Source organism: Camelina sativa, chromosome 7 (assembly GCF_030686135.1).
Source record: "Camelina sativa cultivar CO46 ecotype springtype chromosome 7, ASM3068613v1".
Lineage (NCBI taxonomy): Eukaryota > Viridiplantae > Streptophyta > Magnoliopsida > Brassicales > Brassicaceae > Camelina > Camelina sativa.
The window spans coordinates 28845442-28862785 of NC_141886.1; the positions used below are offsets into that span (position 1 = coordinate 28845442).

At 37.8% G+C, this 17344-nt stretch overlaps 4 protein-coding genes across 17 annotated transcripts; 2 read left to right on the plus strand and 2 right to left on the minus strand.

Moving 5' to 3' along the window:
• The first annotated feature begins 1799 nt into the window (after positions 1 to 1799).
• LOC104702869 (filament-like plant protein 7) lies at positions 1800 to 6156 on the plus strand. 4 transcript variants are annotated; one of them, XM_087457304.1, is made up of 6 exons: positions 1800 to 2109; positions 2737 to 2812; positions 3145 to 3268; positions 3343 to 5299; positions 5380 to 5428; positions 5508 to 6156. In XM_087457304.1, exons 2-6 carry the CDS (start codon positions 2744 to 2746, stop codon positions 6009 to 6011), a joined length of 2703 nt encoding a protein of 900 aa, XP_087313430.1. In that variant the 5' UTR covers positions 1800 to 2109; positions 2737 to 2743; the 3' UTR covers positions 6012 to 6156. The 4 variants fall into 4 exon arrangements, with proteins under 4 accessions (XP_087313430.1, XP_087313427.1, XP_087313428.1 ...); XM_087457301.1 differs by having other exon boundaries at positions 1817 to 2236; positions 2694 to 2812; XM_087457302.1 differs by having other exon boundaries at positions 1872 to 2109; positions 2694 to 2812.
• On the minus strand, positions 6149 to 8426 carry LOC104702868 (protein IN CHLOROPLAST ATPASE BIOGENESIS, chloroplastic). Of its 8 annotated transcripts, none has more exons than XR_015561272.1 (11): positions 8161 to 8426; positions 7956 to 8039; positions 7787 to 7861; positions 7651 to 7693; positions 7496 to 7579; positions 7257 to 7424; positions 7124 to 7186; positions 6950 to 7037; positions 6762 to 6843; positions 6570 to 6680; positions 6149 to 6483 (listed from the first exon to the last, which is right to left on the minus strand). XR_015561272.1 is itself a non-coding variant. In XM_010418787.3 (11 exons), exons 1-11 carry the CDS (start codon positions 8261 to 8263, stop codon positions 6343 to 6345), a joined length of 1023 nt encoding a protein of 340 aa, XP_010417089.2. In that variant the 5' UTR covers positions 8264 to 8350; the 3' UTR covers positions 6149 to 6342. The 8 variants fall into 8 exon arrangements, 1 of the variants encoding a protein (XP_010417089.2); XR_015561273.1 differs by having other exon boundaries at positions 6946 to 7037; XR_015561269.1 differs by having other exon boundaries at positions 6946 to 7037; positions 7522 to 7579; positions 8161 to 8326.
• A 57-nt stretch (positions 8427 to 8483) lies between these two features.
• LOC104704984 (histone-lysine N-methyltransferase CLF) lies at positions 8484 to 13728 on the plus strand. 2 transcript variants are annotated; one of them, XM_087457299.1, is made up of 17 exons: positions 8484 to 8842; positions 9183 to 9275; positions 9392 to 9705; positions 9809 to 9970; positions 10080 to 10164; positions 10361 to 10495; positions 10594 to 10641; positions 10712 to 10783; positions 10865 to 11565; positions 11648 to 11798; positions 11890 to 12113; positions 12193 to 12324; positions 12479 to 12569; positions 12694 to 12741; positions 12850 to 12978; positions 13068 to 13145; positions 13252 to 13728. In XM_087457299.1, the coding sequence occupies exons 1-17, from the start codon at positions 8780 to 8782 to the stop codon at positions 13444 to 13446; spliced, it is 2721 nt and encodes a 906-aa protein (XP_087313425.1). In that variant the 5' UTR covers positions 8484 to 8779; the 3' UTR covers positions 13447 to 13728. The 2 variants fall into 2 exon arrangements, with proteins under 2 accessions (XP_087313425.1, XP_087313426.1); XM_087457300.1 differs by having other exon boundaries at positions 8607 to 8842; positions 10333 to 10495.
• Positions 13729 to 13975: 247 nt separating this feature from the next.
• Positions 13976 to 17342, minus strand: LOC104702870 (uncharacterized). 3 transcript variants are annotated; one of them, XR_015561274.1, is made up of 12 exons: positions 17071 to 17330; positions 16794 to 16940; positions 16524 to 16697; positions 16345 to 16427; positions 16040 to 16238; positions 15780 to 15901; positions 15364 to 15430; positions 15072 to 15125; positions 14851 to 14903; positions 14560 to 14770; positions 14309 to 14479; positions 13976 to 14229 (listed from the first exon to the last, which is right to left on the minus strand). XR_015561274.1 is itself a non-coding variant. In XM_010418791.2 (12 exons), exons 1-12 carry the CDS (start codon positions 17134 to 17136, stop codon positions 14170 to 14172), a joined length of 1404 nt encoding a protein of 467 aa, XP_010417093.1. In that variant the 5' UTR covers positions 17137 to 17342; the 3' UTR covers positions 13976 to 14169. The 3 variants fall into 3 exon arrangements, 2 of the variants coding, with proteins under 2 accessions (XP_010417093.1, XP_087313432.1); XM_010418791.2 differs by having other exon boundaries at positions 15072 to 15122; positions 17071 to 17342; XM_087457306.1 differs by having other exon boundaries at positions 15072 to 15122; positions 16345 to 16420; positions 17071 to 17311.
• Between the last annotated feature and the right edge of the window lie 2 nt (positions 17343 to 17344).

The window sequence follows — 17344 nt, forward strand, 5'->3', positions numbered from 1 at the left end:
ATCAACCTTGAAGAAATCGATCTTGGGGGATTTCTTCAACCTTGAAGATATGATAAACTTTCTACTTATATGATCATATTTATATCATGTGTTTCTAAATTTATTACCTAGTTTTTAATCAATTTTAGGAAACGCCATATAAATAATAAACCTCTAAAAGAAAAGTGATCTGAAAGAAATTTGAATTTAAGATTTAAATTGTAAGTGATATTATCAAATATAGTCGACACCTGATCTATACTCTCTAAAGGTGTGGTATCAATTTCCCAAAACATCTTCACGCCGTAATCCCTCTCTAAGGAATCCCGGTAATCCGTCACATAACAGAAGGATCCATATTAACCTTGAAGAAATCGATCTCGGGGGAGGGGATGGGGGTTTTGGAAAGATGGATTTTCTATGTGTTGGGCCTTTTCTTGCATTGATGTTCGGTCCATCTTTGGCTCTTCACTTATATTCCCCCTTAATTGTAAGGTGGTTGACTTACCGACTCCAAATTTGTGTTGGAGTTCTTCGAATTCTCTATGTAGCAGTGAATTACTGAAGATATTTGCTAGCTGAATAGCCGCTGGAATGTGTCTTGTTTCAAGTAGACCAAGAGTGACTTGTTCTCTTATATAGTGATAGTCGATGTCAAAGCTTTTTGAGCGGTTGTGAAAAACAGTCTCTGACTTTGGTCTCCTCAAGCGGATCCTAAGACTATTTCCAATGGTTTTCTCTATTTTTTCCTCTATAATAGAGATGAGTTTTGCTCCAATGGTTTTTCCTATTTCTTCCTCTATAAAAGAATATTCCAAATAGATTCTATTTTTATTTTACACTTAATACCTTTTATTTATAAAAATTACAAACTAATCTATTTTACTTTAAATTTTGTAACACTTTCATAAAATTATCTTTTTGCAACTGGTAATCTCAATATTTTAGAATAAATATTTATACTTCAATTTATATTATTGGTTCTTAAAAATACTTATTTTATTTATTTTGGTCATCAATAAAAGAAGTTAAAGATTAAGAGGACTACTTTACAAATAAAATAGTTCAACTCTATTTATAGAGGAAAAAATAGAGTTTTTCTATAAATAGAGAAAAAAATAGCAATCTCTGTTATAGAGGTGAAAGTAGAGATGGACTGGAGCAAAAATTACTCTATAATAGAGTTTAGAAGCAAAATAAAAGACCATTGGAAAATGCTCTAAGGTACCTCAGAGGGACCCTTCATATGGGTCTGTGTAGGAGTATAGAGATCAAAACCAAGTAATGGAGTAGTGTTTATTCATATACAATGATCGTTCACCTAAACCTTAGTTGCCTAATTACATCTTTACTTGGGCCCATAATTTGAAGTCCTTTCTAAACAAAGAAGGCATAAGCTTGTTGATGAAGTAATTAGCAAATAATATGTTTAGAAAGCTAATTAAGTGAATGGTAGTTAAGCCTCCTAGCTCCTATAATTAACAAGAACGAAGAATCTACTACAATAGAGTCGTATGATCCAAACATGTCCAACCAAACCCATCGGGCAAAGCAATTTTTATAGCTCAATAAACTCCAAACAATTTATTATTTACGGAATTAGCTTTTATGATCCACCAAAATAGTAATCAATTCATCTTTAGAAGTTAGAGTAGTTTAGACAAGTGACAACTACTATTTTGTTGTTGGATTAAAAATACTGATTTTATTGGACAATCTAATTATTTATTAGAAAATAGAAACCAACCTCTTATCTCTTTTAAGATAGAGATAGTAAAGTAAACTACAAATAAAAAAATCAGTTTCTTAAAGTTTGATTAGATTGCACACTTAACTCAATTAATTATTCATTAAGCATAATAAAGCATTCATACTAATTACTCTCCCTAATCACTCTTTTTCATTTGTCCTCTTCACTCCCTACTAATTTATTAGACTTCCGAGGTCCATCAAAGTCATAAACATGTCTCCCCTTAAAATACAAATTAACTCTTCTAGCGATATTATAAATCTCGTACGATCCAACGTTCATTAAGCGTACATGGCCCATTTCGATCAGATCCTACCCGACACATCCTCTCTCTCACACAGTCTCACTCTCTCTCTCTCTCTCTCTACAGTTGTTTTCAAGTAATCTTAACTTTGCCAAACAATCCCTTTTTTTTCATTTGTCCTCTTCACTCTTTCTCTGTTTTTAATCTCTTCCATTGTTGTGTTCCTTGAGAGACGATCTGTGTTTTAAGTTTTGGTTAAGAAGGTGAGGAAAGTTTTGATCTTTATTCATGGGGTTTTTTTTTAATTACCAAATCTTCTAAATGTGGATAATCAAAAAGATGACTTTTTTTTTTGTGTGATTCGTCATGGGGTTTCTTCTAAAGTTTTTAACTTTATGAAATTGGATTTTTCTTCTTTTTAGTGTGTCGTGCATGTATAAGCCATTGATGGAAGCTAGCTCGTTGATTTCTGATTTGGGATTTTTTTATAAGTACAGTGAGATGGTTTTGTTTTGTTCTTTGGTCTTAATCTGGATTTGAGTCGCATTCACTTTTGTAAATGTGGTGGTCCATTCTGAGGAATGTGGGATCAGAGAAACCAAACAGAACTAGAAAAAATATATGTTCCTTTTTTTTTGTTTTTGTTTTTGGGTTTGTTTATGTCAATGTGAGTTATAAAGCTTATCCAAAGTCTTTCTGTTTTTGGTTTCTGTGTTATAGGATATTATTGTTGAGTAAGAGTAGTTGTGTGTTGTTTGTGGAGGTGATAAATGGAGCATAAAGCATGGCCTTGGAAGAAGAAATCAATGGAGAAAACGGTTGTGGAAAGCATTGGAGAGGTAAGTCCGTAGGTGGATATGATGATGCTTGCATTGATGTTTGATGTTAGGTTGGAAGATGGATCTTCTTTATGTATCTTCTAGAGATGTGTTTTTTTATGGTTGGTAGTTAGTATCAAGTGTTGATCTGTTTGAGAATCAAGTGTTGTTTTAGCTTATTATGTTTGAGGTCAAGTTTCTCCTTTTTGATGCTCTTTTTGACCAAAAGTAAAAACCCTCAAGTATTGAAAACTGAAATACCAATGATTGTGAATCTTGTGTAATTTGCTAAAAGTTCTCCTGATGAGTTTGGTTTTGTATCGCCTCATGAGCTTGATTGTTCTTATTATTAGACTGAGAAGGTTGTGGCTGAGAAGATAGAGCTAGAAAATCGCCTTAAAAGTCTGAATGATAAGCTTACCTCTGTCGAGGCTGACAGCAATAAGCATGAGACTGCGGCGCGAGAAGCAATTGTTGGTAAATTTCCTTGACTTTTGTGCTCTTTACACTCTCATATAGCTTCCTGTTCCAATTGCATTTTGTGCTAACAGGCTGGGAGAAGACAAAAGCTGAAGTTGCATCTCTCAAGAAGAAACTCGAAGAAGCTGTAAATGAAAAACACAGAAGTGAGGAAAGGTCGAGTCAAACAGATGCTGGTCTAAAAGAATGTATGCAGCAACTTCGTTTTGTTCGCGAGGAGCAGGAGAGAAGGATGCATGATGCGTTGACAAAAGCATCGCATGAGTACGAACGGCGATTGACTGTTATAAAGGCGGAACTGGCAGGTACTGGTAAGAAGCTTGCAGAAGCAGAAGGCGAGAACACTCAACTCTCAAAGGCTTTGTTAGCAAAGAACAAAACTGTTGAAGATTTAAACAGAGAGAGGGATCGAATCGAAGTTGATTTCAATGCTTTGGTGAGTAGTTTAGAGTCGAAGGAGAAAGAAAACGTTTCACTGAGATATGAAGTCCGAGTGCTGGAGAAAGAGCTCGAGCTTCGGAATGAAGAGAGAGAGTTTAGTCGTCGAACCGCTGAAGCATCGCATAAACTGCACTTAGAGAATGTGAAGAAAGTTGCAAAGTTAGAATCAGAGTGTCAAAGGTTACGGATACTTGTCAGAAAACGGTTACCAGGACCAGCTGCTCTGTCAAAAATGAGGAATGAAGTAGAAATGCTGGGAAGGAGAAGAGTCAATGGAAGCCCTAACAGTCCGCTGATTGATTCCGAAAAGATCAATAACCTCTCTGAGCAAGTATGCTTACTGGAAGAAGAGAACAAGACTCTGAGGGAAGCCTTAAACAAGAAAGTCAGTGAGCTTCAGTTCTCAAGAAATATGTATTCTCGAACAGCGTCTAGACTACTAGAATTCGAGTCTCATGTTGAAGAATCTTCTAAAGGCACAAACATTGAGCCAACACGGAGAAGCAATGTGTCGTGTGAAGTCTCTATTGCATCACTATCAGAGTTTGACAATGATGATAAAGTTAGCTGTGCTGATTCTTGGGCTTCTGCTTTACTTTCAGAGCTAGACAATTTCAAGAACAAGAAGCAAATGGGCTCGAGTTTGGTTGGAACCCCTAAAGCTTCAGAGATGAAACTAATGGATGATTTTGCTGAAATGGAAAAGCTTGCTATGGTTGCAAGCACAATCGACAACCGACCTGGAAGTTCTCATATTTGTTCTTCTGATTCCGTTTCAGCTACTGGTCCAGTAGAAAACGAATCAAATGAAACTTCATCAGAGCCAACAAAAACTCCTGGAACAGATTATTCATTAAATCCTGTTGCATCTCCCCAAGATGATTTAATGAGAAAATTACCTCAGTCTCTTCATATCGTGGTGAAAGCGATAATGGAGTACAAGCGTCTTGCGCAGAGAAACACTGATGAAGCACTTGAAGATATCAGAAAAGCTTTGTCAAGTGTAAACCATTTAAGCTCTTCTGTGATAAACCATCAGGAGACTAAAAATCTCACTGTGGATGATAGACCAGATATGGAGTGTGATATCAGCAAATCGATTCATAGTATCATTGAAATTATCGAAGGAGTCAGCTTAAAAGATGAAAGTCATGTGTCCAACGGAGAATCAGAAAGGCTTTCAGGATACACTGCTCGTGTCTTGCAATGGAAAACTAGAGAGCTGAGTAGTGTATTGCAGCGATTTCTTCATACTTGTTACGATCTATTAGACAGAAAATCAGACATAAGGAAGTTTGTAGAAGAGCTAAGCTCTGTGTTGGAATGGATGGTGAACCACTGTTTTTCTCTTCAAGATGTTTCCACCATGAGAAATGAGATTAAGACGCAGTTCGAGTGGGATGAATCCCGGAGTGGAAGTGAAGTTGATATTGGAATATGTCGTCAGGTTTCTTCAGAAGCAGATAAGCTTAAGACAATAGATGTTTCCTTTTTGGCTTGCAAGGATCAGTCAATTGAAGACAAACCTGGAAATCAAAAATTGTCAAACAATATGGCTGAAGAAGAGGCAAAGGAGAAGACAGTAAGGTAAATGTGAATGCTTAAAGACTTCATATCAGAAAATCCATACATTTATCTTTGATGCATCCAATGGTTTCTTGTTGCAGTGCCTCAGAAAACGAGCTCAAGCTGGAAGAAAAACAAAACATGCGAACCGTAAGTTTAAAGCAGAATAAAACATTGAGAATTGCTTTTGTCCCAAAACCAATCTGTTTTATGTGTTTAATGAATTCAGGAATTGGAAATCACAGCTGCTTCAGAAAAATTGGCCGAGTGTCAAGAGACGATTCTAAACCTTGGAAAGCAGCTTAAGGCATTGACTAACTCAAAAGAAACAGCTTTACTTTCTGACAAACTCATGTCTGACCTGACTGAAAAATCGGACAATCTAGCTGGTGTACAACCTTCTCAAGAAACAAAACCAGAGAAGAGACTGACCAGCCAGAGATCATCTCTTTTAGATCAGATGAAGGCAGAAGATCACGACACCGGGGATTCCAAGGCTCAAAAACCACAAGCAGCAGAGAAAAATGGAAAGGGAGGCAGTTCTGTTTACAATGAAACCATTGAGGCATTGGAACATATTCTTCTCTCAGACAAAAGCAAAGGCACTGACACAAACTGTTTCGCCATTGTTCCTCAGAAGAAGAGCGTTGGAGTTAAGAGCCTCTGGAGAAAGCTGTTGGGAAGAAAAAAGAAAGGTCAGAGCAACAAGCTCTCTATTCCATTTCCTACTTAAGAAGATGGTGTCATTTAGACTATAATCAAATACCTTTAATCCTGTTTCTTAATATGGTCCCAAACTATGCAAGCTACTAAACTGTCATTTTCGTAGATTTTTTTGGCAGTATATATAAAATTCCACTTAGATTATTGTTACCCAATAAGATGATCATGCTATCTTATTTCACTTTTTAGTTTCAGAAAAGATACAATCAGTTATCTTGACCCAATGAATCTTTAGCAGGGTTAATGTAAATCTCCCACGTAGGACACCAAATGCAAAGATCATTTGATATAATGTAATGTCAGGTCTCGAAAAACAAATTGTGGACTTTAAAAGAGACTACTCAATCTCTGTACAGAACAAACTTGGCGATGTCGTTAAGTCCAGCTTCCTTGTAACATTGAGCAACCCGATCCAGTGATTCGTCCCATGTCCCTTCGAGTGACGCTAGATTCAGTAAGAACGAAGCCTCGTCCAAGAAAGCCTGACAGTTTAAAGTTTTGTTTCAAGTCCTTGAATCCAGAAACCATGATATGAGAATCTAAATATGAATAGAGGCAAAAAACGAACCTGAGACATCGGCTTTCCCCTTTCTATATCTCGTTGTCTTCCTTCTCCTGTAATTCTCTCCTTGTACTTCACAATTTGCTCCTCTCCCCACTCTGCTATTCGAGCAATTTCCTGGGCACCATTTCATATGTTCAACCAACACCTTTCCCCATTCTTTTTTCAATTATCAAAATGGTATTCAAGGAATTGTACCTCGTATCTGCATCCTAAGGTCCACCATGAAGATGTCAGAGCACCCCGAGCCGCGTCTTTCGCTTCTAAGCTACGGCCAAGTCTACAAAACCATAGAGGTCTTAGATTTTTCTAGAAAGGGCACACGCATCAACTCATGGATATATTAACAAGGAGATAGAAGGCTGATAAGAGAGGATCATACGAACTTCAGTAAAACCTTTGCGTTGAAAGCAAAAGGCCGGGCAAAACCGGGGAAGCTCCCTCTCTTTGTATAAAACTCGGCAGCCACCAAAGCTGAAACCTTGTATTAGCACGTGAAGATAGTTTAAAAAGAGAAAACAAGTCAACTTCAACAGGATAGATGTTATTACTAGCCTTACATGGTCTCCATTCTCGATATGTCGAATAACCTTACGTTCTAGAGAATCCGGAAACAGTCCAACCTAAATAACAAAGCTCACAATCACCCACATGCCGAAAAGCGTCTGACAATAACAGGTTCACTATATGTACCTTTCTTAATAGATAGGCATCCAAATCTAACAGTCTTGACTTGGCAAAGTCACCCTTACTGTAAAGTTTCTTTCCAGCTTCCCCTGCAGCATTGAAGATTTCTTGACTTGATTCTTCGGGTTTAGAAACATCTTCTTCCACCAATATTCTGTGAATGAACTGATCAACCTGAATGATGGCCAATGAAAATCAGATATGAGAATAAACAGCCAGAAAGAAATGAACCGACATCAACGCACCAGTAATGATATAAAAGACCCATTACATTATTGGCTAAAAACCAAACCCCATGTTTCTGAACTTCTACCACTTGCATCTCCATACTGAAAACACCAGATACAACGATAAGATAACAAAATATGAAGATATAACCAGATAAAAGAAGCCTCCTAACCTAGAAGGAGCTGTTGGCCACCGTAATAAAGCAATTGAAGAACCTGAAAATTGAAAAGTCAACACAAACTCAATATGAAAGTGTTTTCAAACTCAAACATAAAAACTTATGGTACAATGTCCACGATCATACATACCTGGGCTCATTCTCACCAATGGTATAGTAAGTGGCAACAAGCCTTGCTTGGCACCAGGAGAAACTATGGATTTACCTTATACAAATGTCATATCACCAATTCCGAAAATTACACACAATTACTTCGAAGATATGATCACAAGTCAAGTCAGTGCAAGATTTGAATCTACCTCTAGCTGTGAATATGTTGAGCAACTGAGTTAGATGCATAGGAGGCTGAGCTTTTGCTACGTCCTTGATGAAACATTCATGTTCTAACAAAAAAAAACCAGAATCAATTCATTTGGTGTTTCAGTTCAATTCTTCAACTCCGTAAGAATCCAAAAACCCGATCTCGAGAACATTTCCAGAAGTGTGAATACTGAAAATACTAACCAGATAATGGAGAAGTAGAAAATAAAAACGATCTGGAGAAGTTTCTGCTGCCTAGAAGTATCAGTCCACGTTTACGTCCGTTCACCGCCGCGCCGTAATGCATTTTTTCCCGATCGCCGTACTTTTTTCTCTTCCGATGAGAAACCTTCGAGAAGCTAATTTAGGAAGAGAGAAGGCTGGCTGATTGAGGGAAAAAAAAAAAACCCAAACTAAAGCCCAAATTTTGTTTAAAAAGCCCATTAGGCCCAGTAACATTCAGTATCGTCGCCGGGTTAAGTTCGCCGGGGAAGTACTTATGTACAGTAGATAATTCAAATCGAGCTGCCACGTCGCTATTTTCCCACCAACTTTTTTTTTTTTTTTTTTTTTTAATTCAGAAAATATTTGTGATTTTTTCACGAATACCCAAACTCTTTAATGTAATTGAGAATTTTTTAATTGGATTTGAAGATTAAAAAGGCCAAAAAAAAAAAATATATAAAAATAAAATTGAAGATAACTTTTAGGGTTTATAACGACCCGCCAAATTCGCTTGTCTCCTCCGACATTTTCAGATTTTCTTGACCCGGATCTTGACCCGGGCCCGCATTTTATTCGGTTCCGATCTGGTAACTTGACAATGGCGTCGGGAGCTTCGCCTTCTTCTTCGGCGACCAGATCGGAGCCACCTAAGGAGTCTACGGTGCGTTTTAATCTCACTCGAAATCTCTTCCTCAACAAAATCGGATCCTTTGAAAAGTTTCTATTTTTATTTCTGGGTTTCTAAAAGTCGTAACTTTTGAGGCATTGAGACTATGATTTGCTATTAAGTTTTAGCTTCGATTTGGTGTTGTTTTTGGATCTAGAGATTGCTGCATTGTGAGCTACAATAGTTGTTTTAGGGTTTGAGAGAAGCCATTGTGCTGCAATTGGTAGTTTTCTTTTTTTCTCATTGAGCACTTTGGAAATGAATATGGTCTGTGTAAAGGAACCTCATTTTCATGTTTGCTGTTGAAATGCGTTTGATTTCTTTGAAATTTCAGCCGGAAGAGACAAGTCCAGCTTCTAAGGAAGTGTCAGCAGTAATAGAATCGCTAAAGAAGAAACTTGCTGCTGATCGGTGTATATCAGTTAAGGTTTGTATTGGTTCTTCTTGTTTAATTCATAAATCTTGTTTTTTTTTTTTTTTTTTTTTTTTTTGGTGTGTTTCTGCAACTGATTTGCTAGAAATCGAGGATTCGTTTTTGTTTAGAAAAGGTTTGATGAAAACAAGAAGAATTTGTGTGACATTACTCAAAGCTTTATGAGGTCGTCTATGGAGAGAGGAGGTAGCTGTAAAGATGGTAATGATCTTTTAGTTAAGAGGCAAAGAGATTCGCCTGGTATGAAAAGCGGAATCGATGCTAGTGATGGTGATAGGAATAACCACAGATTCGTAGAGGATGGACATGCCAATTCAGCGGTGGTTCAAGGATCTAGTGTCCCTGTTAAAATTTCCTTACGGCCAATCAAACTACCTGATATCAAACGTTTGTCACCTTATACCACATGGGTTTTTCTGGACAGGTACTTTGACATTTACGTCGCAAAAGTACTTGGAAGTATTCAAGTTGAAATGTATGCCGTTGCGGAGTATCTTACCATTGTAATCACTCTTAAAATGATTCAGGAATCAAAGAATGACTGAAGACCAGTCTGTAGTGGGTCGAAGGAGAATTTATTATGATCAAACTGGCGGGGAAGCGCTCATTTGCAGTGATAGTGAAGAGGAGGTGATTGATGACGAAGAAGAAAAAAGAGAATTTTTGGAGCCTGAAGATCTTATTATTCGGTTAGTCTAATCCTTTCTCATTGCTGGTCTCTTATTGTGAATCTCTTGTCTGCTACTTTCATTGATATGTTTTTTCATTCTCACCCTTCATTTCCCTTCATTTATCCAGCATGACCCTTGAGCAACTAGGTCTTTCAGACTCTGTCTTGGAGGAACTAGCAAATTTATTGTCCAGACGTGCGAGTGAAATCAAGGTATCAGCCACTTTTTCTCTGTCTGTGGCCAGTATGAACTATGATGTTCCTATTTTCCATTAGAATCCAGAACTTTAATTGTAGGATTTAAAAACACAGTGAGTGATGCATCGTTTAAGGATATCCAATTAGTATTGTTCCAGCCCTTTCCCAATTGGCTTTTTGCAGAGATATGAACACCGACCATCTTATACAGGCAAGACATGGAGTGCTTATGAAGGAAAAAGAAATATCCGAGAGTGGCGATAATCAAGCAGAGAGCTCCCTTCTCAACAAAGATATGGAAGGAGCATTAGATTCTTTCGATAACCTGTTCTGCCGTAGATGCCTTGTTAGTCCATTTGATTTCTCAGGCTAAATTTTTCAAGGGTTAATACTTGATGTTCTAGCAAAGTAATTCTCTTTTTAACCTGTTATGCGCCTATGCAGGTATTTGATTGCCGGCTCCATGGGTGTTCACAAGATCTTATTTTTCCTGTGAGTTAGTGCCCACTGAAAATTCATATTATATCTTTATAGTTACTTATTTTAATTTTATGGTTTTTAGGCTGAGAAACCAGCTCCGTGGTGTCCTCCGGTAGATGAAAATCTAACCTGTGGTGCAAACTGCTATATAACGGTAAAATTTGTTTATTCACGCAGCTAAGCTTATCTCCTAGAAAGACTGATTTGACAAAAAGAATTGTTTTCATTCTATCAGCTTCTCAAGTCTGAAAGAATTCCGGGATATGGCACCACCGAATATAAAACTGGCACTTCATCAGATTGTGCGGGTACTAAGACCACATCCACGAAGTTATCAAGCAAACTTAGTAGGAGAAAACCAAAGACCTTCCCAAGTGAAAGTGCATCGTCTAATGAAAAGTGCACCCCAGAGACAAGTGACTCAGAGAACGGACTTCAGCAGGATACCAATTCCGATAAAGTTTCATCATCACCAAAAGTGAAAGGTAGTGGGAGACGTGGAGGTCGTAAGAGGAACAACAACCGAGTCGGTGAGCGAGTTCCTCGTAGGACTCAGAAGAGGCAAAAGAAGACAGAAGCCTCAGATAGTGATTCCATCGCCAGTGGAAGTCGTTCACCCAGCGATGCAAAACTTAAAGAAAATGAAGATGCTACTTCCTCTTCTCAGAAACATGTAAAATCTGGGAACTCCGGGAAGTCAAAGAAGAATGGCACCCCTGCAGAAGAATCTAAGAATTCTGTCAAGGATGACGATCCTGTTTGTCAGCTAAATGAGGTTGCTTCTGAGCTTGATGCACCATGTAGCGATGAAAGTATACGGAAAGAAGAGTTTGTTGGTGAGAATGCATGTCGAAGAGGATTGGCTACAAACAAATTGTGGAGACCACTTGAGAAAAGCCTTTTTGAAAAAGGTGTTGAGATTTTTGGAATGAATAGGTGAGTAAACTGCTAAATTATCATTCAGCTTCAGGTTTTGTCAATCTGTGGAAGATTGTCATCTTTCTTTGTTTCTTTGCAGCTGCTTAATTGCTAGAAACCTTTTGAGTGGTTTCAAGTCATGTTGGGAGGTCTTCCAATACATGACTTGCTCGGAAAATAAAGCTTCCTTCTTTGGAGAGGATGCATTAAATCCCGATGGCTCTTCCAAGTTTGACATCAATGGAAATATGGTTTAATACTTATTCTTTTTGTATACACATTCCTGATATAATAGATTTATTTCTGTGAGAGAACTAATGCTTTAGTTACTGGACTATCCAGGCTAATAACCAAGTGAGGAGAAGGTCAAGATTTCTACGTAGACGAGGCAAAGTGCGTCGCTTGAAGTATACTTGGAAATCTGCTGCATATCATTCAATTAGGAAAAGAATTACTGAGAGGAAAGACCAGCCATGCCGTCAGTTTAATCCATGCAACTGCAAAACTGCTTGTGGGAAGGAATGTTCTTGTTTACTAAACGGGACTTGCTGCGAGAAGTACTGCGGGTATTGTAATCTATGATCATTCACATCTGTATTTTCTAGCTTTGAATCTCATTGCCAATAAACTTTATTCTCTGTGTAGTTGCCCAAAGAGCTGCAAGAATAGGTTTAGAGGTTGTCATTGTGCAAAAAGTCAGTGTCGAAGCCGTCAGTGTCCATGCTTTGCTGCAGATCGGGAATGTGATCCAGATGTTTGTAGGAACTGCTGGGTCATGTAAGTCTTATTGGAGATGCAAATGTTTACTCTACGGTTTTGTGCTACTAATTGGTCGCTTAGTAGAGGATCAAGAACGCATTGCTACTTTGTTTTCGTTACTAAATGGAACCAAATACACTAATACTATGTCTGAATGAATTTAAATGTGTAGTGGCGGGGATGGTACGCTCGGGGTGCCAAGTCAAAGAGGCGATAATTATGAGTGCAGGAATATGAAGTTGCTCCTGAAACAACAGCAAAGGGTACATACTTAGCTTTCTTAACTATGCCAATATGAATTTGCTCCTGCAATCAAATGACTAGGAGGAACTTCAAATGATTAAAGATGAATTTGTGAAGTTAGCTCTCTTTTTTTGTCAATTTCAGGTTTTGCTTGGAAGATCTGATGTTTCTGGTTGGGGAGCTTTCTTAAAGGTAAAGAAGAATGCAAGATTTGTCAAATAGAATGGAAGTCCTTAAATGATGAAATTATATTTGGAGTCTTGATTTGCCTTAAATAACAAATCTTGTTCCTTCTTACAGAACAGTGTAAGTAAACATGAATACCTTGGGGAATACACAGGAGAGTTGATCTCACATAAAGAAGCAGATAAACGGGGGAAGATATATGATCGCGAGAACTCCTCTTTTCTCTTCAATCTAAACGATCAGGCACGTCTTGTCTCAAAAATGTTCATACTCTCTTGGTTGTCTTCAAATTCGAATCTGCCATAAACTTTTTTTGGATGTTGTTACTGCAGTTTGTGCTAGATGCTTACAGGAAAGGAGACAAACTGAAATTTGCCAACCATTCTCCTGAACCAAACTGTTACGCAAAGGTAAAAATGCGAAAAATGCAAAAGTTAACGACATGGTGTTTGCATGATGGGTCTATTCTTTTTTTTCTTCTCAAAATCTGACAAAAGGGCTATGTATCTGTTTAAGGTCATTATGGTTGCTGGAGATCACAGGGTGGGGATTTTCGCAAAGGAGAGGATAATGGCTGGAGAAGAACTGTTCTATGATTACCGGTATGAGCCAGATCGAGCTCCTGCTTGGGCCAAAAAACCTGAAGCTCCGGGTTCTAAGAAAGACGAACATGTTACTCCTTCTGTTGGTAGACCCAAGAAGCTTGCTTAGCAACAACAACAACAAAAAAAAAAAAGGAAACCCCATTTTTTTAGTCAATTCTTTTGTTACAGGCGGAAGAACACATTACTCCTCAATCATTCTACTCTCCACACGGGAAACACAATGAAAACAAATCCATACATTTTGCTGAGTCTAAAGAAATTTGTATTCGTTGGATCAAAATCTCAGTTTCAATTTCATGATACGAGACTTCAGTTTTTCTTTCTATTTTGTTTCTTACAACCAAATCTATTTTTATACTTAAGTAAAATTGTTACTGTTAGTTGGAAATCTCGTGTTCAACTATTGCGAAGTTGTCTGCAGGATCACACTCCACCATCTTCATTACCTTGTGTGGAAGATGGTTGAGTGTGATCTCAACGACTCCCTCAAGATCGGCTCAGGATACCTACCTCTTCCATTGGTTTGCAAATTTCCAACCGGGATAATCAAATCAATACCTTCTGTTTGTCTACTGTTGTTATTCCAATTGTCCTCTCTCTCAAAAATCACTGCTCACTACTGAGGCTCTGATTGATTGTATTGATACTCTTCATATATATATATTAAACGGTATCGTTCTCTAAAACAAAAAAAATTGTTACTGTTTATATGTGATCTGAGCAACTTAAAATGTACAATAAAACATAAAACTAGGGGGTTACACAATACATAAGAATAAAAATAGATATACAAGAATGTTTGCAGTAACCAACCAGGATGTAAATGCATCTATTCTAATTTCTCTTTGAAGGGTCCATCTTCATGCATCAGCTTGATGACAAAATCAACCTGCGATGTACAAAGTCTCATTTTAAAGCCACGACCATCTTTGTTTACTTTACCAAATCACCATAACTTCAAAACGTACCTGATTTGATTCCCGCACTAAAAACTCGTCTATGGCTTGCTTGAAACCTTCATCGAATATGTAATGGCAACTATACGTTTTTACAGGAAGGTAGCCCCGCTGGATCTTATGCTCACCCTGCGCTCCAGCTTCTACCGTTTTCAGGTTAAGCTCTATCGCAGCTTCAATTGCCTGTGAATCCCATTACCCCATTTGTGAACTTTTTTCATCTAGATTATGGTTCCAGAGATTTTGTTAACAACAAGACCAACCTGGTAGTAGCACGCTTCAAAATGGAGACTAGGATAATAGGAATCTGGACGACATCCCCATAGCCGCCCAAACAGAGTATCTCCTCCAATAAGATTCAATGCTCCTGCAACAGGTTCCTCATTTTCTTCAGCGAGAACAAGCAATACCTTGTCTCCCAACTTTGATGCCATGTCGTGGAAGAACTCCCTTGTTAGATAAGGTGTGCCCCATCTACAAATATCCGGAAAACGTTAAGAATGTGAAAGTACAAGCAATATTAACAAAAATTGTCTCAATGATATGGACTAAACTTGTTATCAGTTGTGTTCCTGTAGAAGTCATAGAAGGAATCCCAATGCCTAGCCTGCAAAAACATTAGAAACAAAGTCATTGATTTACGCTCGATACAATTAAATTTTCAAGACACATATATGTCCTATCAATTCTAACATCTGGTGGAAGATTGAGATCCCAAAGTTGATAATCATTTATATAATAAATTGTGACATCTCGTGGCAGTCCACTTACATACCTTTATTTCATCTCCTCGCAGCCGTCTCATTTTCAAATTCTGGGTAACAATCTACTAAAGAAAAGGAGCATTAGAAGTCAGCAGCGTGCTTGAAGAACGCCACAAGGAAAGGATAAAGAAGTAAGGCTAGAGTTCTAAAGTTGTTGGGAAAGAACCAAAGAATAACCATTCCATTTACCTATCTAGTATTCACAAGGGCACGAGGACTTAAGAGAAAATGAATATATACATATATATATCTCAACCACTCGCACCATAAGGATGATATGAAAATAGGAAAAAATAAACAAACCTTTTTACGTTCCTGCCGGATATTTTTCCTTTTGCTTTGCTTCATGTCCATCAAGAACTCATCAAAACTGAAGCATTACACATTAAAAGTTAACATCATTCATATGCTATAACTTTTAAGTGGAAAAAGTTGCAAGTCAACAGATCATGACCAGACAGAACCGATTCACTAATAATTAGTAACGGAATCAAAATTTAGTTGTTCAATCGTTAGAAAATTTTAAGAAAATGTACCTAAACTGTTAGACAACAATATTCTAATTCGAAGAGAGCATCTACAAGTGAATCCTACGACTTAAGAAGTAGTGATTTCTGGTAACAATTATAATAATAAGCAAACTATACAAGCAACAACTATAACCAGTCCGGACGGTACAGTCATTGTTAAAACTATATTGGCATTGAGACTTCAATTACTTTTTATAGTCACGATTTTGCCAGTGGTACTGCATTCCAATTCTCTGTGAGAAGCCTTTCTCTTTTAATTTGTTCCACTCAGCTCCAGACGAAAATGTAATGTGCAAAGATGAAATTTGTAACTGCCAAAACGCAGATAATAAAACTAGTCTGTCAGCAGATAGCATATGTTGAAAGCAGAACCCAACGCAAGAGAACCAAGGTAAATTTCTCGTTTTGTTGTTATCTACAATACAACGCATTTCACAGTGATACCATACCTTAGCTGCCAATTCTGTCATGGCAGAAACAATGGCATCAAAAACTTGGTCTTTGCAAGGATTATCACGGATTAAAATCCTAGGGCCAGTAACTGGGGTGAAAGGGACACAACACTGAAGTTTAGGATAATATCTTCCACCAAAACTTCGGTATGCATCAGCCCAAGAGTGATCAAAAACAAATTCTCCATAGGAATGACTGTGACACATAAATACAGTACATTAGAATAACCATTGGAAAAATCCATCATGTGCTTGAGCTTGAGACATAAGAATTACTTAATACAAGACATCTAAAAAAAAACCTTTTTAGATAAAGTGGGACAACGCCTAAAATACTCCCAGATTCATCCTTAGCAACAATATGTAATGGCATCCAACCTGTTTCCTATAACAACCATCACATAAAAGAGATGCCCATAAAGAAACACACAAACATCTTCTAGGCTTTCCTTGGATCCAAAAAGAAATTGTTTTTACTAACCCGGACGGCACAACGTGTCTCTTCCAAACTAGAAAGAAACCCATGACTTAGGAATGGATTATAGCTTTCAGGTTGAGAAGAATCCAAAGCACATGCATCCCATTCAGCTGGTGGTACCTCTAATATTGAAGTAACAACCGAAAGTGAAATAACGTTTTGCCTCTGCTGAGCTTCCTAAAACTCAGAGAAACGAAATCACTGTTAGGACAAAAGTGATATGAAAAAAACATATCCTCTTTGACATCAAGAAAGAAAGAAAGAATTCAATACCTCAATGCCTGATTCAGTTAGAGTGTAATCCCTAAGTGATATATCGAATTCTCCTACTTCCGCAGGTTTATTGGATTTCCAAAACATAGCCGTAACCGTGGATGATCGTCTTGAGCTCCGAATATTTTGTTTCTTCCACAAATTTCCCTACAGAGAGATGAATTAATCTAACTGCATAGGCAGCCACTACGAAGCCCAAAAGCTAGGCCTAACATCTAAGTAAAATCCATAAGTAGAACGATTGATCTGGGAATCAAAAAATCAGAGGAAGACTCACACAGCGACGATGGAATCGACGAAGAAGAGGAGGAGAAGGTTTGCAGTAGGAGAGTACAACAGCCATGGAGAAGATGAGAGTGTGGTTACGTGACTGGTTCGTTTGACGAGAACCGGAAAATGAGTCCCGGCGGAGGCGGCGGCTCCGGCTCCGGCGATCAAGTAGAATCACAGTGCTCTCTCGCTCAGTGATGATGAATCATTGAACGCTTTCGAATTTGGGATTTGCTTAGTGACGTGTCACTTTTTGGGGTCTTCAGTAGTTTTTGTGTTGT